At 39.9% G+C, this 22,001-nt stretch overlaps 1 protein-coding gene across 1 annotated transcript; it reads right to left on the reverse strand.

Annotated features, from left to right (window-relative positions):
* Positions 1-14,155: 14,155 nt before the first annotated feature.
* LOC102932376 (keratin, type I cytoskeletal 15) lies at positions 14,156-21,623 on the reverse strand. The gene is made up of 8 exons (XM_007061984.4): positions 20,998-21,623; positions 19,439-19,521; positions 18,071-18,227; positions 16,995-17,156; positions 16,567-16,692; positions 16,228-16,448; positions 15,152-15,177; positions 14,156-14,579 (listed from the first exon to the last, which is right to left on the reverse strand). Exons 1-8 carry the CDS (start codon positions 21,562-21,564, stop codon positions 14,482-14,484), a joined length of 1,440 nt encoding a protein of 479 aa, XP_007062046.2. The 5' UTR covers positions 21,565-21,623; the 3' UTR covers positions 14,156-14,481.
* Positions 21,624-22,001: the final 378 nt, after the last annotated feature.

A 22,001-nucleotide genomic window follows, 5' to 3' on the forward strand; every position in this document is an offset into this window, starting at 1 on the left:
ACTAACAGCTAAGGTTTGTTTTCTGTTTGCTGCACGAAATTAGTGATTGGTAAAAGTGAGGAGAGCTCACTGAATGCATCCGATGAAGTGAGCTGTAGCTCACGAAAGCTTATGCTTAAATAAATTGGTTAGTCTCTAAGGTGCCACAAGTCCTCTTTTTCTTTTTGCGACTACAGACTAACACGGCTGCTACTCTGAAACCTGGCCAGAAATTAAAGCTATTCAGCTTAATCTAATCAAATGGGGATATGGTAAGGGAAAACATGACTTCTTGGTATCCAGTATAACTTGTCACTGATAACACTCATATCAAGTCTGCTCAATTTTCAAGTCCAAATGGGACTTTTGAGACTGACAGTTTTGTGGGTTCAGCCTAGTGTATGAAAGTTAAACTGCAGCCTTTCTGCTTCATACTCACTGTGGAGTCAGAATGTGGCTAGCAGTGATGCTGATGGTTCACGAGACAGAATATACTCCATTTTACTCCATGATAGCGATACTGAGCATTATACTGATACCCATGACTGCAGTTCTCTTCATCCAGCAGGTTGAATCTCACAATTTGGCATCCAAGAGGACCAGTTACTCACAATTTTGGTGCTCTATGCTAGATCAAAGTTCAGATAGCTTCTTCCTCTACATTGCTCAACAGGCACAGGAGCTCTGGTAGCTAGAATGAGTTACTGTTTCTGCCAAGGTGCTTTGGAGAGCAGCGTTCTGAGATGAAAAAGGAACATGACTGTAAAGAATATTATTATTTACACAGGACAGGTCCCAAGCAACCAATATTGCCTGGGCTTTTTCTGAAGTTTACAGACAGATGCAGTCAGTTCTGTTCAATTCTAAATGTCTAGTTTTATAGATTAGAAAATTCCAGATGACTGTGATGTACTTTGCTTCTAACTACTTTTTATGAAGTTGGCCTGCCCTGCTGCACTTAATTGGGAGGCCCTCCCTCTCAAAATGTGGCTTATTTTGAGAATGGGATAAACATCTACTAAGGACTAGGCTGAGACAGGTGAACTATCCTTACCTGTGTCCAGTGTCTGATTTAAAATCCATGCCATCAGAGATGAATGGCAAGTCCCTTATTCTTCCTATGCTACAAAGCAACTTGTCTGCTTACAGGCTGATTGCCATTTAAGTGTAAGAGAATCTTCAGATATATAGATAAATATACAGCCACCAGTTATTTAGGTCTTCTGCTGGAGTACTATGTCAGACATGCCTGTTAATTCATTTTCAGAAATGTCAAAGATATTGTCAGTGGTCTGAGTATTACATACCATGCTGAGATGGGTCTGCAAGTCAATCTTTAGAGCAGGAACAGTGTCCTAGTTACGTGATTTTGGTCGGGCTGCACTGCATCTGTTGTCCACTGGTAATCACCTCTGTATTCAGTTCCTCCATCTGAAATACAAATAAGGCAAAAGGAAACAGTCAGACAATGGTGGCTCCACTTTACATGACAGTTGGGCATCCTTTGGGTTTTGAATTTTGTGGTGACTTGTCTGCCACAAAATACTCACCTGGATGCAGTACCAGTTCTAAACTCAATCCCACTTCTTCTCAGCTAAGTGTTGTACTGATATCTTATCTCCCCCTCATTCAGATTTCATGAGGAGGTTGCATCCACTTCCATCCTGGTTCTGTCACTGACCTGACAGCAAAGTGGATTAGCTTCCAGGACAGCTGGAAAAGTAAGAGAGTGAGTGTCCAAGCCTCACAGAGTCTCTTCTGTGTTCTCACATTTCTATCGGAAATGAACCTTACATTCAGCTCTATTCAGTTCATTATGAATAAAAAACAAATAGTCAATATCTCATCTGTTTAGAGCATTCCACAAAATCCATTTTCTAGTGCTTAAACTGGATGAGGCAGCCATCTTTATCTCCCACCAGGAATTCATATATTTAATGGCCAGGTGGGACCATTATGATCAGTTAGTCTGACCTGTGTAACACAGGCCGTAGAATTTGAATTCATCTTTAAAAAAACCCCCAGATCTATAAAAGACAAGTTTCAGAGACTCTTAAAAATGCAACTAGTTAGGTTTTCTAACCCTCTTATCATTTTTATTGCTCTCCTCTGTACTCTTTCCAGTTTGTCCATATTCTTCTTAAAGTGTGGTGCCCAAAACAGTTACCGCCTTTGTTTTACATGCAACACTCCTGTTGATACACCCCAGAATAATATTAGCTTTTTGCAACTGTATCACATAGTTGGCTCATGTTCAATTTGTGAACAACAATGACTCCCACATCCTTTTCTTCAGTAAATCACTGAGCAAAGAGTTCAAACCTTCTGCAGTAGACTTGAGACCAAGAACAATTTTGCTTCTGATGTATGGAAATTCTATATTAATTTACCGTTTTAAATTCTTGTACATCTTTATGATCTTCAAAATTATAAACCCCATCCTATGAGTCAAAGCAACTTCATTTAGTGTTTCTTAACGTTAAAGTGTAAAATATTGTATTCCCTAGAGCATATTTTGGAAAAGGGAAAATCATGTATCTTTTGGGCCCTATTCATCTCCCACTCCAATCCAGGGGTACAGTTTGCAAAAGCACCTAAGTGACTTTGGTTTCTAAGTCCCATTTCAGAAGAGATTTAACTACTTAGGACCATATTTTCAAAGGTATTTAGGCACCTAAAAATGCAGATAGGTGCTTAGTGAGATTTTCCAAAGCATTTAAGATGCATAAATTCCATAATAGGAGTTAGGTATCTAGGTGCTTTTCAGAATCCCACTGGGTTCCTATCTGCTCTCTTAAGCACCTAAATACCTTTAAAATCTAGCCCTAGGTGCTTTTGAAAATGTTACCCTTAATCTCATTTAAAGTAAATGGGTCTTAGGCACCTGTGTCACTTTTGAAAATGTGACTTACGTTTCTAAATTGCTTAGGCACTTTTGAAAATTTTACCCAGTAGAAGCAGGATAGGACCCTTAAATACTGAGTAAACAATTTGTTCTGCTTTGCCATGTTGAATATTTGGGCTTCTCATGCTACCGTTATTTTGTTGAGGAATCTGCTGTGGAACCATTTTGCCCACTGAAATCATTTAAACCATACATACAGTGTCAAATGACTATCAAATCCATACCAGAAACATACTGAAAGGAATTGGTAACAATGGGAACCTAATTTGCTGTGCAAGAGAAATAAGGTTTATTAGAATATAAGCAAAAAAATTTCATTGCATCAAAGAAGATATAAAAGTGCGCAGAATAAAAGGTAGGAAACACAATACGAGAGAAGCCTTGAAAGGAAAACATGCTAAAGTGAAAAGATCTTCAGCAAATTCCAGTGTCCAGAAGTTCAGTTATAAGCCTTGATTAGATTCCTAAGCAAAGGGTAGAGAGTATGTTTCTTTTCTCAGTTGCCAGGCCCTGTCCTTGTCTGGATGCTTTCAATCAGTATGTCTTGTGCTGGGGATATTCAAATGCGGCAAATATTAGTGGAAATCCAAGTTATTGATACACAGGGTAGACAGGCTGGAGCACACATTGGTGCACAGGGATTACAGTAGGCTGCACCTGGGTTTGGTTCAATCATTGGCAGATAGGGTCTATAGTCAGGGAGAAAAACTGATGCACAGATTGATTCTGATGCACAGGCTGGTTTGCAGATTGTTGAGTACATGGAGTTGTACTCTCTGGGTTACAGGGGTATTTCGGCAGCCTGGTAAAACAAAATATTTTTGGATAGATTTAACATGAGGTGAATAAACTTTACAGAAGTTAATGTGAACCACGAAAAGTAAGCAACAAAGAATATATAGTAAAATATTAAATCCAGAAAAATCTCAATTTTGACATGTTAGATCTTTTTTCTTTTGTATGTGTAAAGTAAAAAATAATATAGGGAAATCAGACAATGTCATTGTGGGAAGTCTTGGAAGGCAAGGGGATTTTCCCTTGGAATAGTACACCTCAGCATTCAGGATAAATAGTTTTCTTTTTGCTGAGCCCAGTTACAAATGGTCATTGAGCATCCCCAGCAGCACACAACTGGACCCCCCTGTTAGTGGAAGGGGCAAAGAAAGGAGGGGGAAAATATATGGGAGAATCAGAGATGGAATTATGCAACTGGGGCAGATAGAGTGTGAAACACTATGAAACAATCAGCAACTGGAGACAGCAACTTCATCAGAAGGGTATGTGGTTTAGAGAATTAAATGTCCCTTTCAGTTGATCCTTCACGCAACCATAAAACAATTTTGAGAAAGCCTGAAAGATTTCCTAATAGGTACAGAAGATAAGCACTGGAGTAGAAAGCTTCTTAATGAAGTATTATTCAAGACTTTCCACTTTTAAAATATACTTTCATGTCCTGTGAGTTTCAGGCACTGCGGATGGGTACTTACTACCAACAGGTTCATATCGATGTAGCTGGCTTAACTAGCAATCATTTGTGGTATACATAACTTGCAGTCCCCCTCCTTCCAGCAGCCTCCGGTAAGCACTGGTCTCACAATCCAGCTGATACTTGGCAGGGACCTTATTTTATGCCTGTGTGAAACACCTTTGCATGCTGTTTGTACTATATAAATAAAAAAGTAATAATATTAATTAATATTAATTGATCCTCTTGTATGTGATTTAGAATTTGGACTGGCATAGGACCTTTTATGTACTAGGTACACTTAAGAAATGTTGAAAGAATGAAAGAGAAACTGGTTAGATACGTTTAAAAAAGTGAGAGGAAACCTTGAAGGGGAACGTATTTTCACACTTTTTAAAACTTTTTTTTTCAACTGGAAAAATGTGTATGTGGGTTGGAGGTGAGGGAAGGGCAGGAAGAAAGAGAAAAAGTAGTACTTCCAGTGGGGAAAAAAAGGAAAGAATTTAAAAGAGGGAGGGGGAGAGAAGTGGGAAACCCCCAAAATCAAAAGTTGAAACATTTCTTTTAAAGAACAACATTTTTTAATGTTGTTAAAATTTGATTTTGTTGTTCAAATTAAAATTTAAAATGAAATGAACATATCAGTTTTATCTTTTGAATTTCCCATAAAAATTACAATTTTTGAACAAAAACTTTTCCTTCAAAATGTTCTTGTGAGGAGAAATCCTGTTTTTCCACCATCTTTAGTGTGCAGTGGTTCTAGAGACAAATGAAACATTCAGAGTGAGCACAGCCATAGATGTTAGAACTTACTGTATTGAGGGAAAGTTATGCAAGACACCAGATTTCTCTCTTACTCTTTTTGAAAACTACCTGGTGATCATTATCTTCCACATAGACAATCCACATCAGATGAGTATATGGGACTTCAGTTCACCCTTATCTAAAGGACTACTCCTCTAACAGAACAGTACCCCGTAATGTTGTACTGCATGGTCAGTATTTGTTATGAGTCCAGCCCTGGTGTGGGTCAATTGAAAAGGCAGTTGCTGAAATGCACTCTCTTTTTCTGGGAGCAGCTATCTCTGTGCCCTTGTGTATTTCTTTGATATGTGTAAATCTTCATAATTTTATCTTGATACAGTCCCTTGGGTGCACAGAGGACCAGATGGCCACTGGCTCTTGTGTTACGGCTGAAGAATCAGAATGGAAAAGTACAAGTACATTTATATGTCTCATGGAGGGAACAGCCACATCTGCAGTCCCTGCGCTCTCTTGAAGGAGGGGATTGCTTCCTGCTAGTGTTCCTTGGATCTGATGATCTAATTCAAAAATGGCAGGGAAAAGGCAGAATCATTCCTCCTTGTCCCCAAGCTGGCCAGCAGAGCTGGTTGGTCTGGAAGGTGAGTTCATGCAGTACCCTTCTTAAGGTGTAATAGATGGTGCAGTGACACACTGCCACCCGTATTGGGCAATGCGATTCTCACGTTCTGATCTAGAGTCTGTCACAGATTGACCAAAATGCCAAACAATAATGAACCAATACAACCGTTTAAGAAACATTTCTTGTTACTGAAATATATCTTACTGATGTTTATCAGATGTTTATTTATCTTGCAATGAGAAAAAATATTTCTTGTATCATACTTTGCAAAGGGAATCATATAAATTTAATGGCTAAATTTAGAGTTTATTTTGCTTTGGAATGTTGATGTTGGTTTTAATTTTTATTGGTGTTCACATTACGGTACTGTCTAGAGGCCCTATGTGAAATCAAATAAACTATTTTCTAATTTGTGTGTATTTAATGAACAACACAAGCACACAGAAAGGAATGAATAGCAATGATAACTAAGTTTTGCTTTGCCAAAGAAATTAGGTTTATTAGAAAATTAACAAGGCAGCTTTAGTCTGCCTTAGGCACTGAAACAGAATCGGAGACAGGGAATGCAATACAAGTGGCAACAAAAAAGCAGAAAAGTATGTTGAAATGGTAAAAAGTTTAGCACGTTCAAGAGAATAGGACTGAGATTTGTAAAGCCAGCTAGGGGATTTAGACACCCATTCCCATTAACTTCCCTTGGACGTGTGCATCCAAATCCATAAGGTGGCTATGAAAATCTTAGCCTAGGCTCTTCTTGGTAAGTCTTGAGTATAGTGTATTTTTTCTATCACTGTTCTGTATCTTTGTCTTGATGCCACAGATCAGTGTTTCTGCTCTGAGGATTTTCAAATACGACAGATTTTAGTAGTGACCCGGGTTACTGATGAACAGGGACTGCAGCCTGACGCACAGGCTGGTGCACAGGGATTGCAGCAGGCCAGAGCCAGGTTTGATTCAATCATTGGAACACAGTGGCTGCAGTCAGGAGGAAAAGCTCATGCACAGATTGGTTCTGGTGCACAGTCTGGTTCGCAAATTGATGAGCAGATGGAGGTTGTACTCTCTGATTTACAGGGGTAGTGAGGCAGCCTGGTAAAACAAAATCATTTTGGATAGATTTAATGTGAGGTAATGGACTTTACAGAAATCAGCGTGAAACAAAAAATAAGCAATATGAAAAATTTACAATAAAATGCTATAGAGTAAATCTAAATCTAGAGAACTCAACTTTGAGCAATTTGGATCCTTTCCTTTATATTTCTGAAGTTTAAAAAAGGGGAAGCTGGGCTGTTTTGGAGTGCAAGAGGATTTTCTTTTGAAATAATTCATTTTAGGGTATGTCTACACTACAGCTGGAAGGTAGATACCCATGGAGGCTAAAAATAGAAGTGAAGGCATGCGAGACTAACTGCCTTGAGTATGATCCCATATGGGACCCTATATACATACTTGGGGCAGCTAGCTCTTCCTGCTGCTTGTATTGCTGCAGCTACATTTCTATTTTTATTGTGATAGCAAGATCAGACCTAGAGTGAGTATTTGTACTCAAGCCGGGAATTACACCTTCCTGCAACAGGGCAGACATATCCTTAGAGGCATAACCTTAGCATCCAGGACAAGACTTCCTAATACATACTTGCAGTCCTCTCCATCCAGCAGCCTGCAGTAAGCACTGATTTCACAGTCCAGCTGGCACTTGGCATCCAGGAGGACCTTTTACTCGCAGTTTTGGTGTTCTATGTCAGATCGAAGTTCAGCTATTTGTGCCTCCCCACTGCTGATCAGGCACTGGAGCTCTGGTAGTTGGTTACTATAGCAAGTTTCTGCCAAGGTGTCTTGCAGAGCAGTGTTCTGAGATGGAAAAAAATGGAAATAAGGAATATTGTTATTCATGCAAACCAGGGCTTGCAAATACTGTATGATTACCCGGTGTTTGCCTGCAGTTTAGAGACAAACCCACATACTCCTGTTCAAGTCTCAGTGTCTGGAATGATAAAAACAGATGACCTGTCACATGCCCTGTTTCTAACTACATCTTATGAAGATGCACTTAACTGGGAGACTGCCGCTCTTAAAATATGCCTTATTCTGAGAATGGAATAAACATCCACTAAAGACTAGGCTGAGAAAGGTGAACTTTTCTGTCTAATTTCAAATCCCATGCCATCAGAGATGAAATGGCAGTGCCCCAAAGCCACTTGTCACATATATGTCGAAAGGATGGTTGCAACTGCAGTGTAGCAAAACTCTCAGATATACCAATAAATATACAGCCACCAGTTATTTCGGGCTTCCACTACAGTGCTGTGTCATATATGCCTGTTAATTCATTTTCAGACATTCCAGAGATGTTGTGAATGCTTTGAGTGTTACACACTGTACTGGTTTGGGCCTGCAGGTCAATTTCCAGAGCCTGAACTGTGTGTCTTAGCTCAATGACCCGTGTCTGGCCGCTTTGCAGCTGTTCTCCACTAGAGATCACCTCCTTATTCAGTTCCTCTGTCTGAAATACAAATAAGGTGAAAGGAAACAATCAGACAATGGTGGCTCCATTTGGGTTTGGAATTTGATTTTGATTTGTCTACCATAAAATACCCATGTGGGCACAGTACCAATCCTCAACTTCACACTGGTTCTTTTCAACTAAGGTCTCACACTGACGTCTCTCCCAGGACCTTGTTTAGGTCATATGTTGGAGCTGCATCCACCTCTACATTGATTCGGTCACCAAGCTGACTGCGAAGTGGTTTGGCTTCCTGAGGAGATCAAAGAGTAAGAGATTGAACAATGCAGAAAGGATCCTTTCCTCTTATTGGTCACCAAGCACCCTCTGAAATTTTCCTGACCCTCTTCGTGGTCTCTCTCTGCTCTCACTTTTCTATCAGAAATGACCCCCATTTTCAGATGTACTGAACCCAGTTTTTTATGAATGCCAGTACAGAAATAGAAGTGAATGCCCTAAACATTTTAACCAATTTATTTGAGCATAAGCTTTCGTGAGCTACAGCTCACTTCATTGGATGCATTCAGTGGAAAGTACAGTGAGGAGATTTATATACACACAGAACATGAAAAAATGGGTGTTATCATACACACTGAATGCATCCAATGAAGTGAGCTCACGAAAGCTTATGCTCAAATAAATTGGTTAGTCTCTAAGGTGCCACTAGTACTCCTTTTCTTTTTATAGAGAAACTATGGAGATTATAAATGTATTTGGGTCTATGTCAAGGACAAGATTTGCTCAAGTTTGGAACAATGTAGACAAATAATAGTGAAATGTGTATGAAAAAAACTATTCAAAGGAAGTATGAGGAGCAACTAATAGAAAGAGGTTAGAAGGGAACTCAACCACTGAGGTATTGAAGAACATTATTCAAATAATGGCTGAGAGTAGGTGAATCACCTCTGCATTTTCTATGCTTCTCTCTCTAGAGATATAACATTCCTTTATCTCCTTTGTATTTAATAAATACCTATCAGTTCTCATATCCTAGTCTGTTGCAAGTGCTTTGGAGGATAGCATTAAAATTCAAAATAATCTGGACAAATTTGAGAAATTATCTGAAGTAAATAGGATGAAATTCAATAAGGACAAATGCAAAGTACTCCACTTAGGAAGGAAATGGGAAACGACTGCCTAGGAAAGAGTACTGTGGAAAAGTATCTGGGGGTCATAGTGGACCACAAGCTAAATATGAGTCAAAAGTGTAATGCTGTTGCAAAAAAACCGAACATTATTCTGGAATGTATTAGCAGGAGTGTTGTAAGCAAGACATGAAAAGTAATTCTTCCGCTCTACTCTGCTCTGATTAGGCCTCAACTGATGTATTGTGTCCAGTTCTAGGCACCACATTTCCGGAAGGATGTGGACAAAGTGGAGAGACTCCAGAGAAGAGCAACAAAAATGATTAAAGGTCTAGAAAACGTGACGTATGAGGGAAGATTGAAAAAACTGAATTTGTTTAGTCCGGAAAAGAGAAGACTGAGAGGGGACATAACAGTTTTCAAGTACATAAGAGGTCGTTACAAGGAGGAAGAAAAAATATTTTTCTTAACCTCTGAGGATAGGACAAGAAGCAATGGGGTTAAATTGCAGCAAGGGAGGTTTAGGGTGAACATTAGGAAAAAATTCCTAACTGTCAGGGTGGTAAAGCACTGGAATACATTGCCTAGGGAGGTTGTGGAATCTCCATCATTGGAGATTTTTAAGAGTAGGTTAGACAAACACCTGTCAGGAATGGTCTAGATAATTAGTCCTGCCATGAGTGCAGGGGACTGGACTAGATGACCTCTCGAGGTCCCTTCGAGTTCTATGATTCTATGATTCCTTGCAAATCTTGAGGGAGCCAGAAGATGGAATAAGGCCCTGAAGCTGCAACAAAAGATGCTGGACAACTTCAGTGATATGGAAATGTTGCTCAGTCACACTAACAGGGACGTGGGTTGAGACTCATACACAAATGAAGGCTTTGCATTTTGAAGGATTACCCTAGTTCAACTATATAATGTTTGAGCCAACGATGACATGAAGGAAACCATCACCAGAGTAGTGAGGCAGCATACTCAGTTGAAAACTGAGCTTATGTGACTTGGTCATGGTAAAACAGATAGGGAATGACAACAAGCTGGGTACACGCTAGTTGATCAAACCCATTTAACAATTAATACTGCTTCACTACTGCAGTCTTACTCACCAGAAGAAGATGGAGACAGATTTCTCATAGCTGTTGACTAAGATGGAGAAAGCTGTACAGAAGTCCTGGAATATTGAAAGGGCAAAGATAGCTGAGAAGCAAAAATGAAATGTCATTGATATGCCTTATGAGAGAAAGTGAGAACCATAAATATATTCTCAAAGAACCATGAAAAAGAACTGACAAATAAATATAGGGGTATGTCAGCCAGGTGGATGCAAAGAAAAAGACTTGGAACAAACCAGTCTTGCAAAAATACAAAGCTAAACCTAAAAGTTGAATGAGATCAATGGAAGAACATCAATGAATTGCACCAAAACAGATAAAATTAGTATGGTGCTTGCCTTGGCAATGGAAAATGAATGTTGCTGAAAATATTGAGAACTGCAGAAGCACACTCAGATTTCCTAGAGAAAATAAATATTATTAAAAAGATACATTGTGTTCTAAAAGCAGCTAGAATAAAGGCCACTGAGGTCCGAATAGTGCAAGACATCTTGTCTCAGAAAAAATTAAATTGAGTCTGCTTTTACAAAGCAAAGCAAATACCATGGTTAGAGGTCAAAATTAGATTTGATTCCTTTACTATCTTGTGTTTTGTTGGAAAATACCTAGAAAATAAAAGGAAAGCTACAGTCCTCTAGTGGTGGGACATCAAATCTATACACAAGTGCATGGCCAGCCCAATAATAGGTGAGAACACTGAGAATACTACACAAGTTAAATGATGGAAAGGGGATGGGGAGAGAGCAAAGAGGAGGGAGACGTATTGTGCTGTTGAAATATATTAACTTGAAAAATTGTATATGCTTCTGAGTGTCCAGGAGTTAATGATGTACCTTCTGTATGATTGCTGGGACTGGTCCCTCACCGTGGGCTGGCAGGGGCTAATAGCATTTTGATTGCCATGTGATCAGGTCCTGTGGGAGGGAATGCTGTTACTTTATATCAATCCTTCTGGTTGATTGAGAGAGAGTGTTGAGGGGTGTACCGTTGACACTTTGAAGGAGTTGTAAACAAGGAGACAAATGGGAAAATATTTTTCAGCTAAGCTAATGGTGCTGGCAACCAGGAGAGTATTTTGATTGCTAAATCCATCAGAATCTCTGCAGAATACCATAGAAACAGTGATGGACAGATGGTGGGGACAATATTATCACAGTACAGTATCAAACCCAAACTGGGTGGTCCAAATGCCACTTAACGTACCCATGCCCAATTAATGAGAGTTATTGTTTAGGTCTGATGACAGGTCCCTTTGATGATGCAATAAAAAGAACATTACAGTGGCAAAACTTACTGTGATGAGTCCTGACTTATCTAAACCTTTTAGTACTGGCTGACTCACCATAAAATATCTTGTTGAGACATCAGGTTACCCTATGCCATCTTGGGATCTGAATTTAGTACTGTTACATTTTATTAAAATTTCTTTTGAACCTTTGGGGAGTTGTTCATTATTCCATCTGTCTATAAAAACAGTGTTTTTGATAGCAGTCTCTTCTGCAAGGCATACAAGTAAATTACATGTGTTAATGGCTGATCTGCAATTCACTGTTTTTCATAAAGACAGTGTTTCTTTTTACTCACCCTAAGTTTTTACCAAATGTGGGTTTCTGATTTTCATATAAATCAGTCTATTATTTTACCAGTTTTCTTTCCCAAACCCCATACTCATGATGGAGAGCCTAAATTACACGCACTAGATGTTAGAAGAGCTCTATCATTTTATTTAGACAGGACTAAACAATTTGGACAGTCCCTAAAATTGTTGATTGCTTATGAAATGAAGAACAAGGGGGAAGCTATTTGTGTACAAACACTTTCTCAATGGGTTAGATCAAGTATTTACGAAGTTTATAACTGGAAGGAGGTACCCATTCCTGAAGGGATTAGAAAGCATTCGATTACAGAAAAGGCCGTCTGTAGAGCTTGACAGTTTCCTCTAATAAAGATATGTAGAGCAACACAGTGGAGTTCTGTGCAGACCTTTACTAAACCTTATTCCTTAGATTTGGAATCTAGATCTGATGCAAAATTTGGCAAGACAGTCTCTGATGTAGTTTACAAACTCTACACTGAGGCTGAGTCAAGGAAAAGGCTGGAGCAGTACTGGGCCAGGAAAGCGCTGCACCTTAGGCACTACTGCTGAGCATGGTACTGGGGAAAGGAGCAGTATATGGAGAGCTCTAGCAGCGTAGGCAAGGGGAAGGAGAGAAGCCACTTCCAGGAGGACCACTGCCCTGCAACAGTAAGAAAAGGAGCCCTTACTGAGGCGGTCCAGCAGTGAGTCTTTCCCTCCCTCCTTTTAGACATCACCCAAGAGAGTCACCTGAAACAATGGACTATAACTTAACAGCAGCCATGCCCCAAACTAGTCCATCGGATGTGGTAGGACATGGCCCAAGGCAAGATGTGCAGGGGATAGGTCTAACATATGCCATGCCACGCTATCACACTTTCAGGGCCTTGGGCTGGGATCCAGAAGAGCAGGAGGGCCTGGGTCCCCCTACCAATCCCAAATTCCCCTACACCTAGCCCCTAGGATGGGCAGGATTAGGGGGTTATCGACAAAGAAGCTGACCCAGCTGAACGCCATTCAGGGAGCTCAGAACACATTGAACTAAAAGGGAGACTGGAGCAGCAGGCTCTCACTACTAGGCCTGCTGACTGAACAGCCAGCCCTGCTACACAGTCCTTCAGTCCTTGTATAATTAGGACTCCATCATCCCACTATTCTGGGTCAGAGTACTGTTTATCAATCTATCCCATAAATGGGAATATGCAGAGGACAATCAAAGGAGAAATGGAGGTTACTTACCTGTAACCGAGGTTCTTCAGGGTAGACTCTGCATAGTCACAGAGCCCACCTGCCTTTCTCCACTACCTCAGAGTCCTACTTTCCTATTTCAACTCTCCGAATGACATTATAGGAAAAGGAACTTCCTGATCTAAAAGGGCATGTCTGTTTCTCCTTTTCAGGAAGTAATGAAGACTCCATATGAAAAGGAGCTGAGCAGGGCTTCAGCTGTTTGGAGGTGGTTATTATATTGTCCTATTGTGTCCCTAGTGAGCAATGCCATAAATGTTTAGTTCTTTAAATCTTTCCTCATAAATCAGTCTGTCCAGTTCCTTGATCATTTTTTTCTTATTCTTTCCTATATTCTTCCAGTTTATGGATATCTTTCCTCCACTGACCTGGTGCCTAAAGGTACCAGGTGCAATCTCAATATTACAGGTGTAAGCACTGAATATCAAGGGACTATTGCCTTCTTGCACCATGACCTAGAGCCTGTATGTATGCAGCCCCAAACCATACTGATATTTTGATTCCAAATCACATTATAAATTCACGTCTAGCTTGCTCTCCTCTATCACCCGTCTCTTTCAGCATTATTGCTTTCCAGTTTTCTCCCCCGCCTTCACTATCTGTATTTTAGATGATTTTCCCCAGATGTATTAACTGTAGCCTAATTTTGTTTTATTTCTGCCCATGTATTATTAGTAGGAGTAGTGTTGGGAACTTAATAGTATATAAATTTATTCATATCTCAGTTACTCCAAAAGCTGTTCAGAATTAGACAGTTGAAGGCAGATGTATGACGATAGTAATTTGGTTTGGATTGTGCTGGATACGTGACATGGGTGCCACATCTAACACACAAAACTATGTTGCTGATTATGAAAAAAATTTAAACAAAAACTCAACATACATTTATTTCAAGCCAGGAAAGAAATTTTATTATCCAGACTTATACAATACAGTAAAGCTGCTGGTATGCAGTAAAATGAGCCATTCGCCTCAGGATTTAAGAACAGATAGTCAGTGGAAAAGACAGAGAGGAAATTATAAGAAAGACACCAAGCTGTTGTGCACTATTGGATTACGCTCTTGTGACTATATCATTATCATTTCAGTTAGCATTTTCTAGTGTGCATACTGAACAGATTCCTTGTTACTCTGTTGGCAGGTATTTCATGATTCCCCTCTCAGATGCTTGCTGTCGTTAGAACTGGTACAACACAGGTGGTCTCATGTGGGTGAGGGGAATCAGTATTTCCTTTCCTGGGAAGAAATTACTTTTCCATCTACTGAATCTTCCACACTAATGCGAACTCTGCTGCTGCTGCTGCTGCTGCTAAGGGATGCTGTGATAAAGAGAAAGGGAAACTGTAATTATAACTGGGGAAATAAATATACATCCGTAGAACACTGAAGAATCCTGTTTTTCTCCCACTAGAAGCTTCCTTCACTTATCATACACACAGCCCTGCCTCTTCTCACGACACTAGATTGTCACAGTCTTGAAATATGAGGATCATGAGATCTAAGTAAAGCTTATGTAATTTCCATATGAAAATTACATATCAAAATTGGCAGTACCTTACTGTTGGTATGACTCAGCAGAAGCCGATCAAGGGACCCCCAGATCTCCATAATTATTTCGATTTCAGAGATATGAGTACAAATGATCAGATGCCTGCCTACCAGTTTGCTAGACCAGGGATAAAATAATTTTGGTCCTAAAAAAACTATGGGGGCTATGGAGACAGTATGATCAATCTTTGGGAGGAGAAATGGAGATACTGTCTGTAATCCCTCTAGTCAATAGAGGATGGGCTTGTTCAGTTCTATTTTACCATAAGGATGGTGGTTGTATCCACCAGCCGCACTACTAAATGTATTTTATTTCCCCTTTTTATTTCAAAATCCACCTTACCATCCTTAGGGCTCCATCCCGACAGCCTGTGGAAGAGAAGAGATACAGGATTAAACTAATGAGTTCCACTGCAATTGTGCACTGTGCAGCAGATTCAATCCTACTGATGTAGTCTGACCACTGAACGGCCTCTAAGTTGGAACATGCAAATTTTGTGTACAAAAGATCGACTGTGAAAAACTGCAGATGCGAAATGGAGGCCCTTTTGAAAATGTGGCCCTTAAATGACCATTCAGTAGTTATAGTGTTTTGGTTGTTATTGCTTATCCTCTTTTGCATATTCTGAAGGTCACGTATTTTTGCTCAGTCCTATAACAGTAAAGAACATGAACAGCAGTCAGTACAGTTGTAGCGCTTTAGATTCCTATTCCCATTCTTGACATTTCTACATTTTTACGTCTCTTAAAATTTCATTATTTAAAAAAAAATAAAAACTAAGAGCTGATTTCCCCCTCAAAAGTAGTGCTTCAGTGCACACACAAATGTCCTACTAGCATTAATGCAAGTTCTGTTTGCGGATCAGAGATGGGAATAGTCCCCAACAAGTGAAAAGTTTATTTAAGAAGTGTTCTACACACTGGAAACATGAGGAAATAGCTTAGAATTACACCGTATAACAGTGGATATTTTCATCTTTCTATGGAGGAACAGGGGTGTGACATTTACATGAGTAGTGAGAAGAGACTTTAATAGATGGTTCTACGCTAATGGCCATGATTCCCATGCAGCAAGAAACATGCAGGACCTTTATCTATTGCTCATCTTGTAGCTCATCTTAGTTAATATGAGTGCATTCCCACTTTCATAATTAAAGTTTTCATTATCAGCTCATTTGCCTTTGAAGATGGACTTGCATTTTGGCAGCCTTTGGGGTTTTCCTGGACACCTATTAGCAGCCCACAATAGGCCCAGTACCCAGTCAGTACAATTCAGAAATCTGCAGTAGTCCTGGTTGTAATGAGGCTCAAGTTCACCTAATTTCAGGGCAGATTCCATACATTACTGTTATAACATATGTCATGTTAATAAGATTATAAATTGCCATTAGGGGTTTTATTTTGGACATAGTTACATACTGGGAGTCCTGGCCTTCCAACAGACGGCGGTAAGTGGCAATCTCCTGCTCTAATCTGGTTTTGACATCCAGGAGCATCTTATACTCTTGGTTCTGCCGCTCCATGTCACATCGAAGCTCAGCCAGTTGCTCCTCAATGCTGGTGATCATGGCCTGAAGTTGTGCTAGCTGTGCACAGTATCTTCCTTCTGTTTCTGCCAAGTTGGCTTCCAGCCCAGCTTTCTAATATAAAACAAAGTTAAAGTGGGTTATCATGCAGATTCATTCCATAGTAGAGCAAGAGATCAAAGGGAGGCATGTGCTTATAGTGACTTATTGTGTGCATGGAACAGCCACATACCATGCTGAGCTGAGATTGGAGTTCTATCTCCAGGCCCTGCAGTGTGTGTCTCAGTTCTGTAATCTCGCTCTTGCTGGTATGTATCTGTTCAGTACTGGTGGCTACTTCACGGTTCAGCTCCTCAGTCTGGAAGAAAAACAAAAACAATAAAAATCAAATGCAAATTGGATTACCAAAATGTTTTATTTCCCAAAAGGAAAGTACCACCCTAATCACTGTCGTGGTGCTGCTTGCTTTGGATCTGATTCTAAGCAATGGTCCAATGGTGAAAAGAGGATGAATGTTTAAAATCTTGGTAGGTGTATCAGGACTCTTAGCTTCTTACCGAATGCAGAAACTGATCAGCAAATGCAGGAGTGTTGCACAGAAATTGGGACCATGATGAGATGATAGTGCATCAATTTATTTGTTCATTGGGATAGCCATACCTGTTTATAGAACCAGGCCTCAGCATCTCGACGGTTCTTATCAGCCAGTATTTCATACTGCTCTCTCATCTCAGCCAGGATACTGGTGAGATCAACTCCAGGAGCAGCATCAATCTCTACGCTGACCTGTCCACCCAGCTGATTGCTGTATTCCTTCATTTCCTACAGAGACAGAAGGACACAAAAGAGGTTATACATTCTTCCCTTGTACACTTTCTGCCCTCAGCAATCCATATAGCTTAACTGGGAAACATGTGGTTTGAGTTATGGTTATTACACACCTCACTGCCTGCTAGCCCGTAATTCCCCATTTCATTTAAAATGGGCTCCTACACCATGCGTAAATCCCTTACGCTTAACAATCTGTCCCAATTTGTAATTAGCTCAGACACTGTAATTTCCTTCCCCAGACTTGAAGATGAGCTCTGAGAAGCTCGAAAGCTTGTGCCTTTCTCCAACAGAATTTGATCCAATCAAAGACATTACCTTGATACAGGTTGCAACATCCTCTGCTAAATTAGAAGTTTTTATTTTCTTTCCTTATATATAATTTAACTTTATTATATACAATTTCTGTTGCATGTATTATAACTTTAATATCTTAACACATGAGTTCTTTATCAGTTCCTTTTCATAAAGAAGTTTATTCAGACACTGAATTTTTGTTCGCATGTTGTGGTTGGAGCTGAAATTTTTAAATGAAATATCTTGATTACTGTGGATTGATGTTTATCTATGTATGTGATCTTTTTCAAAATAAAATGTCTGGAACAATCATATTTTTGTTTCTAAATGAATGGAACATTTCATGTAAGAAATATTGTTGTCTATGGAATAATTTCAAAATTTCTGACCGCATGCTCATGCACGTCAAAGCAGGTACACAACTCACATCTTTAACACAGTTTAGAATCAGAGGGATATTAGCCTGGGGAGCCCTTTGGATTTGTTTTAAGGTTAAAGATTTTTTTATAAATCATCCAGTTGTGAAGCTGTCATTCCTTGGGGTATTTTTTAATCCCAAACTGAATTCTAAATGTGGATGTTTCTCCCCACTCCATGTTTAGAGCACTCACTTCCTCATGATTCTTCTTGAGGAAAGCCAACTCTTCCTTCAGGTTTTCAATCTGCATCTCCAGATCAGCTCTGGACAGAGTCAGCTCATCCAAGACTCTACGCAGGCCATTGATATCAGCCTCAACACTCTGGCGAAGGAACAACTCGTTCTCATATCTGCAATTTAAATAAAAGAAACAGACATTTGAAAACACATGGCTTTGTATCCTATGTAATTGTAAAAACAGGGAATCTTATGCCTGTTGTGTCAGAGAGGAACAGGACAACAGAAATGTAAAGTCAGAAGACAGACCAAAAATAGTAGGCTAGAATGTTTGTTCCAATTTTAAAGTATGCTATGCAAAAATGTGTGAGATAGCCATCTTGGTCCTTTGTGGACATTTGACAACATCATATCACCAAATAAGTTGGCATTTTTGGCAATCCCAAGATACCAGCACCTAGTTACAACAGTGATTAGTACTATAAGACAGACTGACAGACAGATCAGGATTTAGGTGCAATGCCAGAATTGTATGTGGGAACTTACAAAAAGCCCACCTACTGGGTTATCAGGCTGGTGCTCATATGCAGTAAGAAAATCACTATATTTAAAGAGGAAAACTTGAAAATAACAAATGTATTTGGACTTGAACTACATTTCTGAAGCATAGCTAAATATGAGCTTTATGGGTTTGTATACCTAGATGGGGTTATTAACATCTATAAAAAAGATAATGGACAATCCAGTTTTTGTGACCTCTCAGTGATGAAGAAAGGCATACGTTGTAAGCTTTGCCCAGGGCACTAGAGGAGAAAATATAATCCTGGAGCTACATCATTGTAAGGGAAAGTACTTGGTGGCATCTTGACAGCAGTGCCCTGAAGACAAGCTCATTTCAACAGCGTACCTGAATTTCTGTAGGTCACTCTTTGGCTTTCCTATCTATCTTTCCTCTCCTAATGCCTACATCCTATGAGAGAGAATGAGTACAAGAAAGAGATTATCCCTCCATCCCATCATGCCACTTCAAGCTGAAAGCAAATTCAGACCCTTTCTCATTTTAAAATCTTTAAGTGAAAATTTTTTCAGTGAGAATGAACTATACAAAAAGTTAATAACAGTATAGGAAGTTAAGACATGAGGTATAACAAAACAGGAAGACATCTTGATTGGCTTGGTGTCATTGCCGAGAAAGTTTCTTCTCCCATTTCTTCCTTTAGCATATCTATTCTTTTGCCAGGATTTTCTCTTGTAAATTATAAGGGAGAAAATTCCATCCCTAAACTTGTGAGCTGTGGTTGGGAATCCATACTCTCTGCTACTATGATGAGATGTTCAGCTTCCGAAATATTAATTTGAAACAGCTAGAGCAAAATTAACTTACTTCAGTCTGAAATCATCTGCAGCCAGTCTAGCATTGTCAATCTCCAAAATGACTCTGGAATTGTCAATAGTAGCTGCAAGAATCTGGCAATTGGGAGACAGAAAAAAGATTCCTGTGAATAATGGTGAAAAATCACTGTACAGGGGTGGGCAAACTTTTTGACCTGAGAGCCACATCTGGGTATGGAAATTGTATCGTGGGCCATGAATGTTCACGAAATTGGGGGTTGGGATGCAGGAGGGAGTGAGGGCTCCAGTTGGGGGTGCGGGCTCTGGGGTGGGGCCAAAAATGAGGAGTTCAGCGTGTGGGAGGGGGTTCCGGGCTGAGGCGGGGGGTTGGGATGCGGGAGAGGATGAGGGCTCCGGCTGAAGGTGTGGGCTCTGGGGTGGGGCCAGAGATGAGGGGTTTGGGATGCAGGAGGGGGCTGCGGGCTGGGGGTGGAGCAGAGGGGTTCGGAGTATGAGAGTAGGCTCTGGGCTGAGTCGGGGTTGGGGTTTGGGTGGGGGTTAGATAGGTGTAGATAGTTACTCAGACATGTAAAGCAGTGAAGAAGAGAGAAGGATTGGATCTGGGGTGATAAATCATTAATCAAAGCACGATTTATGAATTCTAAAAAACACATTTCATTATATCGCCCTTACCCCACACCATACTATTCATAGCTTATACATGGGAAAAACAAAAGAAGCTAAACATTATTCGTATTCTAAATGTGGACCCGGGAGCTGAGTGTAAAATAGAGATCTTGAGGTTTATCCGAAGCAAGTGTGGGTGTGTCAGACTGAAATTAGACAGCTTGATTTTCCCTCTCTTTCCTATTTGTGTAATCTCTCAGTTCATGCAATTAATGGCAACAAAATCCAACCCTTTCATTCTCTGTGCTAATGTTCTTAAGATAAAAGATGAAATAAGAATTAAAACTGACTGCACATTATTACCCAGTACAGTTCTGATGGCAATAGAATATTGAAACATTCTCCTTGCCAAAATGTGTTTGAAATAATGAACTCAAAATATAAATCTAACTTTTCATAAGCATGTTCCTCTCGTTCTAAATGTATTCTATGGTACTTTTGTACAAATTTTATAATCCTTAAAAATTAATTACAGTGGGAAGTTAAACAGTACATTCAATTCACACCCAGGGTAAATGGAAAATAAACTTACACCATACAATATTTCACCTTATCTTTGCCCCGGAGACTTCCTTACTTTTGAAGGCCATGGTTTGTACTTTGTCACATTGTTTAATATTTGATTGCTTTACAACTTATGGATAAACTTTAATGTATTGTGTCACATTTTGTTACCGTCTTAGAGCTTTCAATTAACATTAAAAAAAGCCTACATTTTCGGTGTGAGACTTTTATTTTAATAAAATAAAACAGCAGTAGCTGTTCCCTTCTTTCCTGCTGGAGTGTTTTTATCCACAATGCATTCACTTTTTTGGCAAGAAATTATGACTTTGTAATTCTTTCTAATTGGTTAAAAAAGTTGGAATGTGCAATTCACTAATAATAAATTGTTATAACAATCCCTTCTAAATATGAATGTCATACCTTGTCTCGAAGCTCATCAATTATCTTGTAATAAGGACTGTAGTCACGTTCTGGACTAGTGGGACCTTGCTTCTGATACCAGTCTCGGATTTTGATCTCTAGATCAGTATTTGCTTGCTCCAGAGCTCGCACCTTGTCCAGATAGGTTGCCAGACGATCGTTCAGGTTCTGCATAGTTATCTTTTCATTTCCAGATAGGATTCCTCCATCACCACCACCAAAGTCATAAATACCACCGAAGCCACCACCAGCACCTCCTCCAAAGCAACCACCAGCATCTCCTCCAAAGCCAGAATAAAAGCCACTACTTCCTCCATAGCCCCCACCCAAGCCAGAACTATATCCAGCCCCATAGCTACTGCCCAAGCCACCACCATATCCACTTCCAGAGGAGACATACCTAGTGGAAGAGACAGAAATGCCCCTGCCACCAGATCCTCCATGGATACTTGGGGGTCTGTAGGATCCTCCCATTCGGACTGAAGAAACACGAGAGGAGCTACTGCCCCCACCCCCCAGACCACCACCATAGTTAGAAGAGGTGCTCTGCATAAAGGAAGTAGCCATGACAGCAGCACTGAAGGATCTGGTGTCAGTTACTCAGCTTGGCCTAGTATAAGAGAGTAAGTCTCTGCACTGTAGTGGAGCTCAATTTATACCAACCACAGTGGGTGTTATATGACAAACCCACTCTCCAAACCTCCCCCAAAAGATCTCCACCCTTAAGGGTGATGCCAAGTTATAATAATTTTGCTTACTAACACAGCTGGCTGTACATCCTGAGGAGTTGGACTTTTTTTCTTCAATTAAACAAAAGGTATGATTCAGGATGAATGCATGTTTGTTTTTTTCTTGAGGCTACAGTTCTACCACTTGGATTATGTTTTACTTTTTTTTTACATTCAAGAAAAGAAAAACCAAGTGAGTTTGACCACACCCAATTTATGCATTAACAAAAACCACTGTAGTCACTTTAAGAAAAAGTCTTCCACAAAAGTGAAGTT

Source organism: Chelonia mydas, chromosome 27, assembly GCF_015237465.2.
Source record: "Chelonia mydas isolate rCheMyd1 chromosome 27, rCheMyd1.pri.v2, whole genome shotgun sequence".
Lineage (NCBI taxonomy): Eukaryota > Metazoa > Chordata > Testudines > Cheloniidae > Chelonia > Chelonia mydas.

Excerpts from the sequence above, each read along its gene's own strand:
- LOC102932376 (XM_007061984.4), bottom strand. The coding sequence starts at position 21,564 with ATGGCTACTTCCTTTATGCAGAGCACCTCTTCTAACTATGGTGGTGGT. Across the intron at positions 17,157-18,070 it reads TCAAGAAGAATCATGAGGAA|GAAATGAAGGAATACAGCAA; the intron begins GTGAGTGCTCTA and ends CTGTCTCTGTAG. Across the intron at positions 16,449-16,566 it reads TCCAATCTCAGCTCAGCATG|AAAGCTGGGCTGGAAGCCAA; the intron begins GTATGTGGCTGT and ends GTTTTATATTAG.